Consider the following 18806-nt stretch of genomic DNA (forward strand, 5'->3'; position numbering starts at 1 on the left):
AAAAATAAATATAAAAAACCAAATGAGCTCATTCAAGAACAAACAAACTACGATTCATCTTATATTTGTTCAGAGAGTAGATTGTTTGTGATTTTAGATGGATACGGGAAATAAAAATAAATAATTAAACGATTTTAGGCATGATTATTAAAAATAAATTATTAAATTATTAAATTTAACAATATGTATTTCTTTAATTTTTTGGCGTGTCAGAATTTAGCTCAAATCTTGCCTAATTCTGGCCTCAATCCTCATCCTCAATCCTCCATCCAGACAGGCCCAAAAGCAGAACTGAGAGGAAAGCGATCGGAATCTACAGCGAAGAGGCGAGAGGGATCGAATCTACAAAGACCTCATTAAAAGGGAAATGAGAGGGCCGAAGAGCTCCGCCGCGAGCCGGCGGCCGACCATCATTCTTCTCTTCGGCGTGGCCCTTATCTTTTCGGTCCTCCTCGTCTCTATCCAGTCCTCATTCTTCGCAGGTGTGTAGTAGGTAACCGGCGAACCGGAGAAACCCTATCTTCCAGATTTTATATGGTCTCCTCAAATTTTTTCCATCCTTGGTTTCAGGGAAGAGAAAATATGATACAAATAGGGAGGAGATTAGTATGCTCTCGGATTTCCAGTCACGAATTCAACAATGCGTGGTATGGCTTCAAATTGTTTCTCCCTTCCGTTGCTTATGCTTTTGTCGTACAATTATGTTGGAATATTAGGATATATGTTACTCTGCTGTTGTATAGAAAGAACTAAAATGTAAGGCTATGTGGTTTGAATTTAAGCCATTTTTATAGAAGCAATTTATATAGAGGTTTGTGGATAAATGGATACCTAGTTCTAAACTTCAGCGTGACTGATTATTGACCTGAAGTGATCTGGAAGAATTGTGGAAATTGTGTTGGAAATATGGGTACTGTTTTGGTTGGCCGAGGGGAATCCAGCTTTGATAGGTTCAAAGGATCTGTTTGTTAACGCACCTACTTTAGTTTGCTAGGGAGCACGAGGAATGAATGATGCTTATGATGGAGGACAACGAGATTGTGGATTTGTTTTGCACGCTGAGATGTACCATGTTTAAAGGTTAGATTAGAAGTGAGGTAATGATTTTTGCTACAGTAACCTTAAAAAGGTTTAATAAAGGTAGATTGTGTTGTGATGCAATCAAGGTAGGGGCTGATTTGGAGGGGTTTTTGGTTGCTGTTTTGTCTTCCCATTTGATTGTTTGGTCTTTCAATGTGGTTGTGTCTTCCCATGGTGGTTGTTCGATTTCCATGCTGTCCCTTGGTTTCCCTACTGTTGGTTGCCTGTTTTGATCGGTTTTCCCTGCTGCTGGCTGTTCAGTTGTTTCCTATGTTGTGTTCTTTAACTTCAAATTAAATGGGCTATCTTGATAAGCTCCTATTGACTGTTTTTGGTGGCACAATTATGTGAACTATTGAATGCTATTCCCTCTTATTTCTCCTATAAATTGAGGCTGATTTTCTATGTGGGGAGAGAGACTGAACAATTTTTGGAATGAGATCATTCAAAACCTGCGGGTTTGTCATAGCTTGTTAGCTATCTTCTTCTCTGTATCCTTCTTATATTTCGTCTTGAACTTCTATCTATTAATGATTTGATCGCCTAAAGTCACAATCCTCTCACTAGATCTATTATTACCAAAACTACACTCCATATATTCAGTTTTAGATCTATTCAAGCGAAAGCCTTTAGACTCTAAGGTTGACTTCTATAATTCATATAATATCAATACATGTATAATATATACTAATATATATTGTTATATTGTAAAATAAAAAATCATATTTGAGTCAACTCAAAAATTTTTTTTTATGCTGCTTGGAATCAAATAATTATGTTGGCTCGACTTGAATCAATTTTAAGTTGAGTTTGAGTTGAGTTGGATCAGAATTTTCTATTTTGATTTAAGTCATACTCACTCAAACTTTTAACTATTTGGCTATTTATATAAATATCTCACTTATGTTTTCTAAATTGAAATTTTATATAAGTTGAATGAAAATTCATGCTGCCTAAATTTTAGCTAGGTTATTTTCTCCTTTTAATACTATGAGTCAATACAACCCACTTTTATGATTCAACATTTCATTATATTTGTGGATTCAATATATACAACTTGAGGAATCATTGTGTATATCCCCACACTTGATTTTTTTGTTTACTGTTTGCACCAACATGGTATCAAATTTGATTTGATGTCAAATTTAAATAGACAAGGCAATAGAAAAATGAAAAGTGTAAGGATTTGGGAAAGACGGGAGAGAAAAGAAAAAAAAAACAAAGATGCACAGTGATTCTTCAATTTATTGATGCTAAATCCTCAAAGTGTTTGAATTGGTGAAACATTAAAGTACATTATGCCAATTCTTTGAAGCACAAAAATAGGAATTAGGCTTGCCAAAATTTGGTTTGCAAGAATTTCATTCAATTACCCTTGAGGGCTTACATAGTAAACCACTTGAAATAAGAAGTGACATAGCTTAAACAACTATAGTTTAATTTGCTCAAATACTAATAAAAAAGTTTTCATCATTGTTGGTCATCAAACAATGGGATAGAAGATTATGTCATTCACTTTAATAAAGTTTATTCTTTGACTAGGTTCTTCCACTACTCCATAGAAAAAGACTATCCGTTTGCATCCCTTTCAATAGGTGGTACCACTCTTTTATCCCCTCTTTTTTGTTTTTCTAAACATTGCATAAGGAATCAATAGAATATTGGTGATCTGGAGCTTACGATTTTTCTTTGTTAGGGTTACTCTTGTGATTTCTTGCAACAACTTATTCTTCTAATTTTTTTTTTTCAACATCTCTTTGTTCCTCATTTTTTTTCTACTTTCTTTGGCATTCTGTACCCATATCTTTTTTGTTGACTAGGATTTCTTATTTTTTTGCATTTGATTCCTTGTGCTGTTCATGTTCTACAATTTTTATTCTTTTATCCCGATGACTTTCTCTACTGGGTTTTGCAACTTCTATTATTTTGTTTCTGTGACTTTCTCTACCAGTTCTTGCGGCTTATCCAGCCACTTTTTTGTGTTATTTAGAAATCAAAATTTGTGAACTCTCCATGAAGTAAGTCATGGCTGATTAAGGGAATTTCAAATTGGATTTATAAATATGAATTGGGTTTAAGGTATGTATAAAATTTATAATTAATGATTTGATAAAAATTCTATTTGGATGTGCATTCCTTTTGCTTTTGAGATTCAATTTTTTAACTAAGTGAGAGACTTGAAGAATTTTGAGAGAGGTTATCTCCTAGTATAAGTGTAATGCTTGCTTTCTGGTGAATTATTTCATTTTTTATTACTCTATGTTTTGTTATTGGTTTAAGAGAGTGATTGTGTTTCGTCAAATTTGATACAATTTTGTTTCCTTCAAGTGCATCAATTCAAAAACATAGTTTGTGTACCATGAATTTTACATGTTCGTTGTACAGGTTTCTACATCTCATATTACAGTTGCATTAAAAATTCTAGACTCAAAGATATCATATATTTGATTTGATATCATAGCTTAAATTTGCATCACATTGTGAACCATCATAACAATAAAAAGATGTAATTTAAACAAAAATAGTTTTGCTATTATTCTAAATAATTTTTAAATAATTAATAAAGTTAATAGTTATATTCCTATATTTATGAGAGAAATAATCTTTGTGTATCTTCAAATTGAATTGATAATTTATCAGACTTCCTTAAAAGTTGCAATATGTCTTATTCCTAATGAGCTGAGTTTGCTAAACAAGCTTAATGGGATTTATGCAAATATTTTGGTGAAGTTTTACTGCTAAAATATCTACTTGGGTTGATATGAACCAAAAACTTAAAGAACAATATTAATCATGCATTTATTATAGAGATTAATTGCATGATTAATTTATGAATTCAATTTTCATAGTCATGCAAGTTCAATCTTATTCCATTTAGCTTTGCAAGTTACAAGTTTTATCCATGTATATACTCTTTCCATTTTCTTATTTTATGGATACGACTCAATCTATTTATCCTTGAAGTATCATTTGAAGCATTTTAGTATAGTAAGGCAGGGAATTTTAAACAATTTACAATGACACCTTCAGCATTTGACTAGTCTATAATGTTCAATTTACCCTTGCAAGCTTGCACCTACAATGTTTTCAAATAATGAAGGGATTGTTATGTTGCTTGTGAGACTGCAAGTTATTGCAAATTAAATGATTCATGGAAAAATAAATTATGTAACTTATGTTGCATTAACAAAAACCTATTTAGTTCAAAGATTAGGAAATCTGTAGTAATAATATGATTGCTGACATTAGAAAAATGTATGATTCTCTGAATTCTTCTGTACTTGTTTATGAAAACAGGCCATGAATCTTGTTTCTTATATTACCATAGAGTACAATTTTTTACTTCCCAGTTATTCTTTATGACCCTGCATTATTTTTTCCAGGCCTACTTTCAAATGAGGGTTGATATTTAACAACAGTGGAATTTTGTCCAGGCAAACAGAGGACTTGGCCTCACTGCAGACATTATTGATCACTGTAGATTGATCCTTAAATTTCCTGAAGGCACTAACAGTACCTGGGTTAAATACTCTCTCTATTTACCTTCAGAATTAATGACATTTTTTCTTCCCTGATCACCGAAGTTTCCTTACTAATTTTGGCTTAATGCTTTATATCTCTTTACAGTATAATGCACAGTTTAAAATTTTTGAGCCGTTGGAATACCAGTATGACGTATGTGAAGCTATTCTACTGTGGGAACAGGTTAGTTCTTATTTCTAAACATATGTTTGATCCCCTTAAATAATATACATTGAACTTTTAAAAATGGCAGTACCGTAATATGACTACCATCTTGACAAGAGAATACTTGGATGTCCGACCAGACGGTTGGTTAGATTATGCAGCAAAAAGGATTGCACAGTTGTAAGATGCCTAACATTAGTTGTTCCCTCAGTTTCATGTGCCATGACTTAATTACCACCAGTTTCTTGGCATTGATGCCATCTGCTTCTTTTCAGGAATGCAGAGAGATGCTACAATCGCTCTCTTTGTGAGGAGCACCTTAACTTGATTTTACCATCAAAGCCTCCTTTTCATCCACGACAATTCAGAACATGTGCTGTTGTTGGGAATTCAGGGGATCTCTTGAAGACAGAATTTGGGCAAGAAATTGATGAACATGATGCAGTCTTTAGGGACAATGAAGCTCCGGTTAATGTTGTACGTAATTCAATATTTATTTCTCTTCTTTACAAAAAAGTTAAACTAAGGATTTTAATATTCGCCAGTATATAAATGCATTTGCTAATCATCATAGTGATGAAAATTGCTACTGTTTGAATATAGTGCCATGCTACATTGCAAACTGTTTTGCTTTGGGCTGCATGCTTGATGTTTGTAAGCTATTTGTTTTGATACACTTGGATTTTGTTGCTACCTTCCCCCATAATTACTTGGTAATTCAGCAGTTACTATTTTGCCTTATTTAATTTTATCCTTAATCTGGAATATTTGGTTTACTCTAGTGCTTGATACATTGGTTATATGCTTCTTGGGAAGCCATAACCCTGACTAAGAGTGGATTATAAATAAAATAAGAAATTTGATTAATGAATTACTCTGATATAATAAGCTAGATGATGATCTTGCAATCCACCTATGAATAATGTATATTGTATGATTTAATTAAGTCCCACGAAATTGAAAATAAAAATTAGATCCCACGAAAGTGTTTGTATGCATATATAATGATGCATTGAAGTAAATCAGGATATATAAGCATGGTCTTAGGGTTAGCTTAACAATTCTTCTGAGAGTGGATAATGAATAAAATGAGAAATGTGATGAATGTTTAATCTTATATAATAAGGTAGATGATAATATTGCAATCCACCTTTGAATAACATATATTGTATGATTTAAGAAAATGCCACAAAAGTGTTTGTATGGATATATTGTAGTGCATTGAACTAAATCAGGATATATGCTTGACATGTTTCTGAATTACCTTAACAATTCTTATTTGATTTTACCACGTGGAAACATTAAGCATCAAAGCACACCCAAGTGCATTAAGATATATGATATATGTTGTTCGATTAGCATGTTTCCGGCTGCTAATTTTCTTCTTCCTGCCTCTATGCAGAAATATGCTAAACATGTTGGCCTGAAACGGGACTTCCGTCTTGTAGTAAGAGGAGCTGCTCGAAACATGGCTGCCATTTTAAATGGATCTTGTACGTTTAGAGATTAATATGCTAAACTAAGCTTTTTCTTTTGAAAATTGCATCCTTCAAGCTGTGAGGTGGAAGCTAGTTTGTTTGCTGGAAGAGCCAGATTGTAGTTCGTGAAGATATGTTGATCATTATTTAATTTATTTTTTTATTGTAATTATTTGTAGAGGGCCGTGCAATAGTTACCAATGAGATGGATGCTAGATCGGCAGTTCTGATTTCATGACATTGTGAAATCTTATCAAGCTTTAATTTTTGTATAGCCTACTATTGCAGAATAAGCTTGGAATAAGTAAAGCGTATATTTTCATTTTTGCGTCTGCTATTAGATGTGGTGGGATATGGAGTGGGGTTAAGAGCAATAAGTGCAATAAGACTAGTTAGTTCCATTGATGAGATGACCTTTGATTTTGACTTTGCCTCTCAACTGTCTTTGGATATTATAAGTGTGAGTCATGTACGTTGACGATTCTATGATGATTTGTTTTCTTTGGCAAGTAAGATGAATGGAATATTTTAGTAGGCTCGAGATAGAAATGCTTATTGTTAATGCCCAATTTAGTAAAATTTAAATATCAACAAAACTTCAACTCTTATCATATGAACCGGTCAATGCTTTTAGAAGATTCAAAACGATAACTGGCTGTGCAGATCTCTTATGTGACGCTTATGTCTCTTTAAAAGCTCCCTATCAAAGTTTGGAAGAGTCATATTGCATGCAATTTTGTTTATCTACATTAATTTTTTTTACTAAGCACATCCTTTATCTGCCTTATGTAAGTATAATATGTTAACCATTCATTCACCACCTTCAACATACAACTAAAAGAAAATTATCGATGTTTTTTCAAGTAGACCACCTTTTACATAAAACTGATTCAGCCAATAACCTTTTTTAGTTAGGTTTCATATCCTATTTCTCAACTGTGTTGTGCTATCGACTTCCATTTCATATATTGTATAATTACTTTATCATATATAGCAGCCTTTATTTTCTTCTAACAAAGCATTTACCAAACTTGAATCATACTATGCAGCAGATGAGGTGCTTATAATTAAAAGTGTGACGCATAGAGACTTCAACGCTATGATAGAGGTGACGTTCTAAGCAGAGTGTATTTTATCATTTATATTTGTGTTGTTTATAATACTATTCTAATATATATTTAACTTGAGTTACTATCACTACTGTCAAAAATCTATACAGATTTAATGATCACAGAAGATGTAGCATATGATTTATTTATAGATCTGACCATTTTTTATTTGCTAATATAACTCTTGTGGCATATGATGCAGAGTCTTCCTAATCCAGTTTATCTTTTCCAAGGAATAGTGCTACGAAGGGGTGCTAAAGGAACTGGAATGAAGTCTATAGAATTGGCTCTATCCATGTGTGATGTAGTGGACATATATGGTTTCACTGTGGATCCTGGTTATACAGAATGGTTAGTTAATAATCTTCCAACCTCTGCAACCGATAATTTTTTTTATTTATAAGTTTAAAATCATTTTATCTATAAATTATGGTTGATGTACTTAATGGTAATGTGTGTGGGTGATAACCGGTGGGATAGCATAAGGGAATAATTGTTATAGGGTAAGGACCGGGAGTTAAAGAATGAATGAGATTGAAGAAATTGGGTGAGTGAATGCTTCAAAGAAAGGGAGGTGGGTGATAGAAATAAGCATGAGAGAACTTTAGATGGAGGAAATAAATACTCGTTGGAGAATACTAAAAATAAACCTTTACTTATTTTATGTTCAATTGACCCAATTATAATACTCTAGTCACTATTGAAAGAAATAGGCTTTCTTAAAAATGACAAAATAATTCTTAAAAAATATTAAAAAGGAAAAAATAGTCTTAAGTATCAAATGTGATTTAAACCCGTTATAATTAACTTAAAAGAAGAAAGTCACAATATACAACAACAACAACATCAAGCCTTTATCCCACTATGTGGGGTAGAAAGTCACAATATACAATAAATAAAATTAAGATACAGACTATGACTAAAATTTGAGAATGATATCGATAGAAGACTCTCTTCATCAATTCTCAACTCTTGAAAGATTTCTCTAGAAGCTTGCGAGCCTTTATGCTTACTGCTAGAGTCACCTTATCCAATTTGACCTGATTGACTTGACTCTTTTTATTAATTTGAGTTTATAATTGGGCTAGATTGGGCAATTTAAGGTTATTTGGAAACTTAATTGAATTTGGTTTGATTTGTTCATCAATATTCATGCTTCACAATATTAGGTGGAGAGCAAACATTATGGGCAAAGCTTACGCGAGATTTTAGGGTTGCCATACTTGTGCATGAATGAGGTTGAGCATTGTGTGCAGGAGAGTGTTTCGAGTGTGCATTAAATTGTGATTGTACGCTTCAAACATGAGATGTGGGAGATGTTTGATGGATGTTTGAAGCGGTTGATATTAAGCACTGAAGGAGGAATGTGGGAGACATGCACAACAACTGAGCATTACAATGGGATTATGAGGTTATTTGTTAAAGTGTTGTTAGAGTTGCATGAGAAGCGAAGGGTAGAGAGAAAATGCGTTGTGCTTGGGCTTATCAAATTTGATGTTGATGATAGAGCAGGAAGTGGATTAAAGAAGCTAGAGATGACGTTAGAGGAGAAGCACGGTGGAAAAATATGGAGTTTGAGAGGCATATAATTGGTTGGAGTCATGAGAAATAGATAGGTCAAGCGAAGGAAGATCTACAAGTTAAATCAGGGGAACCTAATGTACGCTGGGTTGCAAATCACGTGTATGTGGATGTATGTATATAGTTTAGTGATTTTTGCATGTGAAGAGCAACTATGAAACCGTACAAGTGAGAAAGCAAGCAGTGTAATGTTATCGAATTTGTAGGAGAGCAGGAAGGAGAGATCTTCTTGGAGGCGAAGAAACTAAATAAGTTTATTAAAAATAGTGTTAAGGAGATCCCCATTGATTGGGACAGAAGAGGTTTTGATGGAGTCGACAGAGAACACAAATAGGGTGATGAAGCTGGGCTCAATGATGGGGAAGAGGCTTGAGTTCATGATGGATGAATGGAGAGAATTGTTCATCTGAAAATTTTAGGATTTAAGAATTTAGCTCTAATACCAAGTTGATAAGGATCTAGACAAGAAAAAAAGGAAGAGTTCTGTATGGGGGAAGAATCACAGAGTTAAGAAAGTAAGGGGATTGAGGAGATTAAATGAGTTTATACTCAAAAGAAGGTAGGGAGGAGAGAGAAAAAAAGCATGGGATAGTTCTAGATGGGAGAATCAATCCCTAGGTTGATGCCAAAAGAAAACTTTATATATCCCAACCTCAACTAACATAATTACAAGACTCAAGCTAGTTTTTAGAGAATTATGATGGATTAAAAATGAAAAAGCTATCATTAAATAAATGTAAAAAAATGACAAATTAGTTTAAATATAAAATGACATTTAAACCCCTAGTTATTAACCAAAATAAATATATGATTTACAAAATGAGATTGAAAACATAAACTTTGATTAAGATTGAGGTAGAGTTGTAATGCATCAATTAGCCTATCTGTTCACTTTTTATTATTTATTTTTTACATTTGCTGAACTTAGAGATCCATGACCTTTCTTTGTCCATGTTGGTGTTAAAACAAGAAGACTAATATTAATCATTACAAGTTTAGAACAAGCAGCTTGCTTAACTGAAAGTACCTCATTGGAATTACTTGTATGAGCATGAAAACATAAATAACAAAGAAATCAAGCACATAAATACGCTAAAATTTATATGATTTGGTCGCAACTTATATCTACGAAAGGAGATGGTCGCAACTTATATCTACGAAAGAAGAGGGATTTATTCACTGTTAAGAAGCCACATAGGTGCATAGGTAAATGAGGCACAATAGAACCTCCCTCCCAATACATCTAATGATTTAATATTTCCATAAAGAGAATCATCAAATTTGTTTTGCTAAATAAATAGTATTAATGCTATTCTTATATCTTGTGTTTGTTATTAATGCATAGATATTGATGTTATGATATGATAAAAAAAGCATTTCGTGTTGTCAGGACGCGGTACTTCTCCTCACCAAGAAAGGGGCATAATCCATTGCAGGGAAGAGCCTATTATCAGTTGCTGGAATGCCTTGGTGTAAGACCTTTGTTTCTTCTCTTATGACCCTAGCTAGCTTCATGTTTTTGACAGGAAACACTTGTAGATCTCAACTATTTCCTATCAATCTTCGGAAAACAGCTTGCTCCACAAAACCCGCACAAAATCACAAAACAGTAGATAATTTGTATTATTTGATGAAAGGAACACGGAAAATAGCAATATACACTTGATCCTCAATTCGAGAGGAGGATCGATCTCTCCCAAATCTCTAGACGCCGCTAGAGCCCAAAGAAAACCTAAATCTAAGAGATCTCAAATTTCAGCCAAATTCAAGATGCCCAAACTCTAGGAAACAAATAATTCGAGTGTTCCTTCTTACTTCTTGGCCGTAACTCCCTAGGCTCTCACCTCTTTAAATTTTTCCAAAATCAGACATTTTAATTTTAGAATTAAACCCCACCTGCTAATCTAAGTCCACCGCCTCCTCTCTAAGCTCTTCCCACGTTTTCCTTCCCTTTCCTGGAAACTCCAATTGGCTGCCCACATATTCCAGCATTATTGGCTTGCCGTCCTGCATCCTTGAAGACCCGAGATTGCTGTCCAGGAATTTCTGGACTGTTTTTGGTGACTGTCTTGCCACCAGGAGGCCATGGTGTGCTGTCCAAGAGTTTCATTTTGCTGTTTAGAGAAACCAGTCCAAAGATACTTGCTGCCCACCCGCCAGAGATCATCAAATTGCTGTCCCAAGGCAGCGAGAGGTTGCATGTTGCTGTCTACTTCCTCCCAAGCATATAAACACCTCACATATTCTAATCCCCCAAATCCATTCACTGATTTGGGAATTGAAATCCATTAAATTTCCCTGTTGTCCCACCGTCCCCTCTTCTCCTAATTGCTCCAGCAAACTTCTCTAGTCAAGACACGTGGATTGGAATTTCTTCTCAGCCTTTCTCTTCTCCATTAAGGATAGACTTCTCCCTCAACTGTCTCTAGATCCTTGTCCACTAAAATCTGAGAATTCCTCTCAGATTTTTGTTAAAAGTCTGAAACTGTTTTCAGATTTTGAGAGAACAAAGTTGGGAGTTTGTTTCCCTTTCAAGTGCAAGAGAAACTTCTTTCTCTTTGCCACCACTCAAGAGGCCTACCAAGTGCTAAGGAAATTTGTTGCCAAGCACCCATGAATGGAAATCCACCTCTCCCTAGCAAAGCCGTTCCCGTTCTACAGCATATACCCTTTATTAACTTAAAATGACCTAATATATGCAGGTTATAAGGATTCATTCTCCTATGAGGGCTGAGAGGATTCAAGATTGGTCTGATTTGCCAAGCAAAGAGAGCATAAGGCTTGCTCATGGAGCTGCTCTTCGCTTGAAGAAGATTCAGGCAAGAGGAGGTCCTCTTCAGCTCGGACCTTTCACCAACTGCAAAGTTTGGGGCACCGTAGGCAGAGATAATGCTGGTCCTGTCTCGGGATCTCCTCACATGAGTTATACGAGGAAGAACTCAAATTATAGCAAATGGGAGCTTCTGCCATTTGAGAACCTAAGAAGGGAGGCTCAGGAACATTATTTGCAAATGGGCAGTGTATCTCTGTACAAGATGGATGGCAACAAATTGGATGATCTTGTCTGCGTCAAACATGAATGATTTTCCATCAAGAGCTTCGACAATGATGCTGATGACTTGAGCTTTTACTAGTTTTTGTAATTGAGGCGACTTTGAACGAGCTCATTTGTTATTTTGCTTGCCTCATTCTGGAAATGGAAAAATTATTATGTGCCGAGACCGGATGGCGAGAACTGTCTAAATTTGTTGCCCTTTGGCTGCTTTTTTTTAGTGTTTTTGCAAATATTCAACAAAAGGACAGTAAATATGCATTTATAATTTGTACTTTTGCTGAGTATTTACAAAAACGTAGCAAAAGAGCAACTAAAGCTTTGCTGCGCTTAAGCTGCTCTTTTGCTGTGCTTTTGCATGTAATCAGCAAAAGGGCATCAATATGCATTAATAATTGTAATTTTTCTGCCGTTTTGCTCAGTATTTGTAAAACTGCAGCAAAAGAACAGTTAAAGTGCAACAACTCCAGGCTGTTGTTGTCATCAGGTTTCTGCACAGAATAATTTCTCCTGCAAATGAGATTTTTTTTTTTGGTTTGTATTCAGCTTTTTAACATTTTTATTATTTTTTATTCTTATTATTATTTTTTAACATTGAGCCGTGGTAAGTTCTTTATGAACATAAAATCTGTTTAAAAAATTCATATATTTAAATTCAAAATATATAACTTTCGCACCCATATATTACATATATATAATTCAGTGTAGGTAGAGCTCTGTGGCCCTCAACATGGCTCCAAAGCACTTGGCCGGCTGGCCGGTTGTACTAGCCCTAATTGTTTGTTTACAAGACGTCTAGCCCTTGTCTAGAACTGCTCAAGAGTTTGTCCTTATTGGGATATCCCTATTAAATTAAATTAATGACCATAAAGAGTTTTGGGATATCCCTATTAAATTAAATTAATGACCATAAAGAGTTCTAAATTTTAATGAAAATGCTGGAGTAGTTCTAATGGCAGAGAAAATCAGAGAGTTATTTTAGTCTTTTAGATGATTTGGTCACCTGAAGTGTTGGTTATTTGATGATCCGATTAAAAGAGTTTGATATTTTAGTTTCTGCTTGTGATACGAAAAGTAGAGGCAAATTTAAAAGGTTTAATTAAAAAGTATTAGAAATTTTTTTTGTTTATTAGATTTAAATGAGAATTTAATTTTTAATAAGTTATAATGGAGAAAAAGAATTCTTACATTGTGAGATAAAGATTTGATGTTGTTATTCTTGTTGAAGAGATTTAAATATCTTAAATTTATTTTGAAATTATTATATTCATTATTTATATTTAATATTCATTTTAAGATAAATTTAATAATTTTGAGATCCATTTACTTTACTATTTATTAGAATATTTTGATAAAAAAATTTTAAGACAGAATAGATTGAGTCTACTTGCATGCATGTAGGCATTCAATATATATATATATTTTTCGACTATTTCAAAATAGTATTTGCTCTTTACAAACACAAGACCTCTCTCTCTCTCTCTCTCTCTCTCTCTCTCTCTCTCTCTCTCTCTCAATAAAGAGAAATTATTTTGTGTGAAATCGGATCGTATGTAGGCGAATCAGAGCTCGCCACGTCGCCTATTACACAGCGGGTATATAGTCTCGGTACATAGCAAAGAGATGACATGGTGCGCTCTGATTCGCTTTTGAGCGGCGTCTGTATCCGCATAGAATAATTCCTCCTAAATCAGTCCCAATTGGTTGAGTTATACATGCGTGCATATTCCTCATATCCTATCAGCTCATATAATGATGCCATTTGTCCTAAAAATAAAATATAAGAATTATTCAAATCCCTGAAATAAAATAATTCTAGTCAAATAAAATTCAAACTATTTATGTAAAAAAAAAAAAGCAATTCAACGCAGCAGGTCTTTAATAAAACTTCACTATGACAAATGCATCAAAACGGAGTATAAAACCTTCTGTATTGCTCCTAACTCATTCTTACAGCATATGAGAGACAAATGACAGCCTATTCTATTGTTCATGCAATGCCCGTAATTTGTTCCATGAAATCCTCCTCTGCTACCTATGGTTTTGTATGCTTAATAATATAAAATTTTTAAGTCTTTCTTATTCAGTTATTTACTTGTTCTTGTAATATGAATGGTAGCTAGCCTACCTTCACTTGAAGACAAATTTCAGTATTGGGTTCTCCTATATTTTGTGCAACTTGTGAAGAACTGCTCTAACCCATGAAAGTTGGCTGTCCAAAAAACCTTACTATATTTTAATTAAAAGTTAAAATTGAAGGAGGGGTCTGAATTAGAGCCCTAAGATCATCTTCAACCGAACTGCCAACTGGTGTTTGTCGTCCGCCCCAAGCTCGGCCTCAACATCATTTACAGCTGCATTTTTGCGAGGTGAACAATGCAACATCAATATTGTTCAAAAATACTTTTTTTAAAATCATAAATGATGGAAACAGAGAAAGATGAGCAACTGCATGTAGTTCAGTTGAGAAAGAATATATATTAAATATTCTTTTATATTAGAAATGGAGTTCGGTTGGAGATAAGTTCCTGCATTTTGAAGTGAAATTGAGCTTTTCGGTTAGAGATGCCCTAAGCTTATCTTTTGATTCCAAGTCATGATTTTGTGGTCAATGAATAATGCTATAGCAAGATTACCATTTAAGTGAAATCACAAAGTAAGATTACCATTTCTTCAACAAATTCATATGAGAGACTTATATTGAAGATTTGAATGAGCAGCATTGATGAATTCAATTGACAAATTTATTAGCGAATATAACTTCACACTAACAACTTCAAATGATAAATGTCGAATCTTTTGTTTGGTTTAAAGATGGCTTCTTAGAAAACTCTTTCAAGTAAATTAGTTTAATTGTTAATATATTGAATCTAAATAATAATAAGAATATTATAATTTGATTAACTCCTTCAGACTCCAATGAAAGTGTGATACATAAGGTTGCACACACTGTGTACATCTATGTACAAGCTTGTACGCACTATGTATAAGCTTATACACACTTTATACATAACTGCACATAGTCTGTACAAAGTTATACACAGTGTGTACAACCTTATACATAGTTGTACGCAATGTGTATCAACCGACTGTCACGCTTTCATTGGAGTCCTAATATAACTCTACGTCTGCACTCTGCTCGTAATAATTTCTTTTGATTTAGAGGCTCAAATGTATTTAAAAAATAAACCTAAATGCACATTGTTTTCAGGAGGTGTGGTTATCACCTTTACTGTTGCAATTACTATAAGCACTATACTTAGACATAATGTACAGTCATTTGAGCCATGCAATGCTATATTGCTTAATGCCAATTTGGAATAAAATGTCTTCTTTATCCCTATCCACAATCATGAATTTTTTTTTTGTCATTTGGTGTAATATATATTTAAATTTAGAAATAAGAGTAATAATTTGCTCTTATTCACCAACAAAGAATGCTAATTTTATCACATTAGTTATCAATCAACGGCATAAACGAGTGAAGCTGAGCTCGAGTCACCCCTGTTTGAGCTTGATTAATTAATAGAGATTGAGCTCGACCCAGAGCTTTATTTAATGAGTCCAAGCCGACTCAGGAGCAGACTAATTTATTTTGAAAAAGAGAGAAAGATTAAGATTATGATTCAAATAATTATTATTAAAATAATACAAATTATAAAATATTAGAAGAAACCTAATAAGGAATCACTTAATATGAAAAGATAAGATAAAACTTTTAAACATGTTAAACAATTTTATACTTAAAATCTTAAATGCTAATATATGTTTTAAATGCATTTTATATTACTATTTTAAAAGGGTCAGCTCATGAGCTAACAAGTCGAGTGAGAATTGATTCAAACTTGAGTTGTTAGCTCATATGAGACTAACCCAAATCCAACTTTGCCTCCTGAGAGATTACTTTGTACGGAGTCTAAACGCTTCCGGAGGTCAATCCGGAAGCGCCACATCATCCAATGCATTGTACATTAGGTGATGTGGCGAGTCCAGATTGATCTCTGGACAAATCCGGATACCACACTTAATAATTTTTTCTCACTTACGCTCCTATCAATAATCATCATCAAATTAAAAAGAAAAACTATACCATTCAACAGTCCTCAACATTGAGAACAGAAAGCAACCCAACCGCATTTAGGAATGAGAAAAAAGCGCTTTTCAACTGCAACTGTAAAATTTTCATCACAGTGAAAAAGGACAAACCGACAAAGTTAAAAATGCCATTTTTTTCTCAAATAATTACCCTACCTTTCCTCCTTCCTTTTTTTAGCAGTGCCAAGACAAAGAACAGATACCGAGAGAGTTCGATCACTCTCTTTGGGAAGGACTTCTCCAAAATCCAGTCCCAGAGAATTGAGCACACATCTTCTCCTCCATTTCCGACACCTCCACCGCCGGCGATTTCTCTGGCCACACCAACCCCGTCTTCTCCGCCGTCATCGAAGCGGGGGCGACGCTATTAAGGGATTTCTGTGCTGGGCCCAGCAGCCCGGAAACTGCCCGTTGCTTCCTCTTCCGCGCTATACGGCGTCCGATCTCAGCAGGAACACTAGCCGCCGTGAGTAATATCAAGCCGATGAGACCACAGGGACAGCAACACAACACCGCCGCGCACCCCGCCGCTGCGCCGCCGGCCACCTCCCCCAATCTCTTACTCTTCTTAGGTGCCTTCTTCGCCACTACCGCCGCCGCCGCCGCCGCCGCCGCCGCCGATCTCTCCGGCATCGGAATCTTTGAGACTCCGTCGATCATGTTGGCCGGCTGATTTCAGACCAACGGCCCTGCTTTGCCGGAGCTTCTCCTTTCTTCTTCCAGCTCGGGAGTTCGCGGGGTTCGATTCGGAGATTTTTCTGGGCGTTTTTTGCGTCCATTTAAATGGCGCAGGTTCGGGTTGAGCGGATATTGACCCGTTAAGGCTAACCCGTTACCCGATTTAGTTTTTTTTTTTAGCCTCCAGTCTCCTCTATTGGACTCGACTCGTCAGCTTTTAAATAAATATTCCCTCATTTAAAAAATAAATATATTTTTGTTGAACTACTTATTATTCTGATAAGTAATATTAGGGTTAAATAATTTATTCTCAGTGTGCTGATGCGATCGAGTTGAATGCAGAGTTTAAAATGTTAAAATTTTTTTGGACATTTAGGTCATTTAAGTCAAACTCACACACACAACGCATACACAAAGACTCGAACCCAAGACCTCTTAGTTGGAAGCCTAAGCTCTCAACCAACAGGCCAATGTGAGTTGTGTACCTTAAAATTTTATGCAGCTCATCTTGATCTGTTAGTTTGAAGCTTTAGCAGCCAACCATTAGGTCATAAGTTCAAAGCTTGTGTGTGTAAATTTATCTTAATTCACCTAAATATTTCATATAATAAAAAAACTTTTAAATTTTTTTAGTTTATTTTAATATGATGTGAAATTAGTAAATATGTGGAAATGTTGAAGTAGCTCGAGTGATAGTTAAGATTATAGAGAGTGGTCTTGGCCGGTTTGGCCACATAAAATGTCGACTTTCTTGTTATTCTATTAGGAGAGTAAATGTATTAGATATGACATATGCTAAAAAAGGTTAGAGGTACATCTAAAATGACTTGGTTAGAAATTATTAAAAATATATATATTTTTTCATTAGATTTAAATATGAATTTATAATAGGACATAATGGAGAATACATTATAAAAAAATATCTTGACCAGGCATGAATCTCAAGGCAAAATCTAAGTTGAAAATTTCAAAAATAAAATTCGGAATCATTTGAACTTTGATTTCAGCAAATTTATAGTTGAGTTGATCGTCTCGGAAATACGAATTCAACAACACCAAATTTGACTCAATATGAGCCCAAATGGGTCCAAATCAAAGACCCGGAGCACATTTGGAATGTTCAAACCATGATTTGGATTACCAAAGTTTCTAAACATAACATGCTTATAGTCTAATCGAGTGGCTCGACGAGACGAATCAAACAAGCCTAAGATTGCCAAATTCCGACATCATTAAGACATTCAAAAGCTCAATAAACCATCCATGATCAATGGAGTCAACATCGGTCGTCCATCCAAATCACTCCCAATTTACCTTTGATCTTCCTCCTATTTATAGGTCATGCTACTCTCAGAAATCTATAAATAGATCCGTCACTTATCATTGAGGAGGGATCCCAAGCAAGGGAGCAAGAGAGAGATCGAAAATCGCTCGTCACATAACTCCTCCTCGACCACCACTCAGATTTCTGCCGGACCACGGCTTGACGCCCGAATTTCTGCCGGACTATCGCTTAAAGGTCGGACTTCTGCAGGACCACCGCTTAAAGGTCGGCCACGTGAGAAATTATATTATTTTTTTAAGATTTTGAGTTTTCAATTAAATATTTTAAATTTGTTGAATTTATTTGGGGAATAAATTAATATAAATTTAATTGATTAGTCATTATAAAATGAATTTTATTATCCTTAGATTTACATTGCCTAAAAAATACTATAGCACAAATCTCAGCACGAAAACAATGTAATTTTTTATAAAATTTGATGTAAAACTGCTGCGAAGAAAATAATTTTTAAAAAAACTGTTGTAGAAAGCAATTTTCTACCGCAAATAAACTCAACAACAATATTTAAGAATCAGATTTTTGTGAAACATTTTTTCAAGCGAGAATCTTTTGTTGATTGTGTGATGAAGTAGCAAAATAGAACCAAAGGTAACCTCTTTTGATTACAACAGCATGATTTACATTTTCTAAGGGCATAAGATACTTAATAGACCCTTTTTATGTCTCAAATCCACAGACTTAATGATTCATAAATGAATTTA

General features: G+C 34.5%; 2 protein-coding genes across 2 annotated transcripts; one reads left to right on the forward strand and one right to left on the reverse strand.

The window, feature by feature from the left end:
• The first annotated feature begins 239 nt into the window (after positions 1–239).
• Positions 240–12206, forward strand: LOC110107245 (sialyltransferase-like protein 5). The gene is made up of 11 exons (XM_020837443.2): positions 240–482; positions 571–647; positions 4515–4601; positions 4708–4785; positions 4856–4947; positions 5043–5244; positions 6170–6260; positions 7295–7353; positions 7557–7705; positions 10326–10407; positions 11638–12206. Exons 1-11 carry the CDS (start codon positions 368–370, stop codon positions 12016–12018), a joined length of 1413 nt encoding a protein of 470 aa, XP_020693102.1. The 5' UTR covers positions 240–367; the 3' UTR covers positions 12019–12206.
• Positions 12207–16086: 3880 nt separating this feature from the next.
• Positions 16087–17001, reverse strand: LOC110107268. The gene has a single exon (XM_020837471.2). The coding sequence runs from the start codon at positions 16740–16742 to the stop codon at positions 16299–16301; it is 444 nt and encodes a 147-aa protein (XP_020693130.1). The 5' UTR covers positions 16743–17001; the 3' UTR covers positions 16087–16298.
• Positions 17002–18806: the final 1805 nt, after the last annotated feature.

Source organism: Dendrobium catenatum, unplaced genomic scaffold (genome assembly GCF_001605985.2).
Source record: "Dendrobium catenatum unplaced genomic scaffold, ASM160598v2 fragScaff_scaffold_43, whole genome shotgun sequence".
Taxonomy (NCBI): Eukaryota; Viridiplantae; Streptophyta; class Magnoliopsida; order Asparagales; family Orchidaceae; genus Dendrobium; species Dendrobium catenatum.

Excerpts from the sequence above, each read along its gene's own strand:
- LOC110107245 (XM_020837443.2), top strand. The coding sequence starts at position 368 with ATGAGAGGGCCGAAGAGCTCCGCCGCGAGCCGGCGGCCGACCATCATT. Across the intron at positions 483-570 it reads CCAGTCCTCATTCTTCGCAG|GGAAGAGAAAATATGATACA; the intron begins GTGTGTAGTAGG and ends CCTTGGTTTCAG. Across the intron at positions 7,354-7,556 it reads ACTTCAACGCTATGATAGAG|AGTCTTCCTAATCCAGTTTA; the intron begins GTGACGTTCTAA and ends CATATGATGCAG.
- LOC110107268 (XM_020837471.2), bottom strand. The coding sequence starts at position 16,742 with ATGATCGACGGAGTCTCAAAGATTCCGATGCCGGAGAGATCGGCGGCG.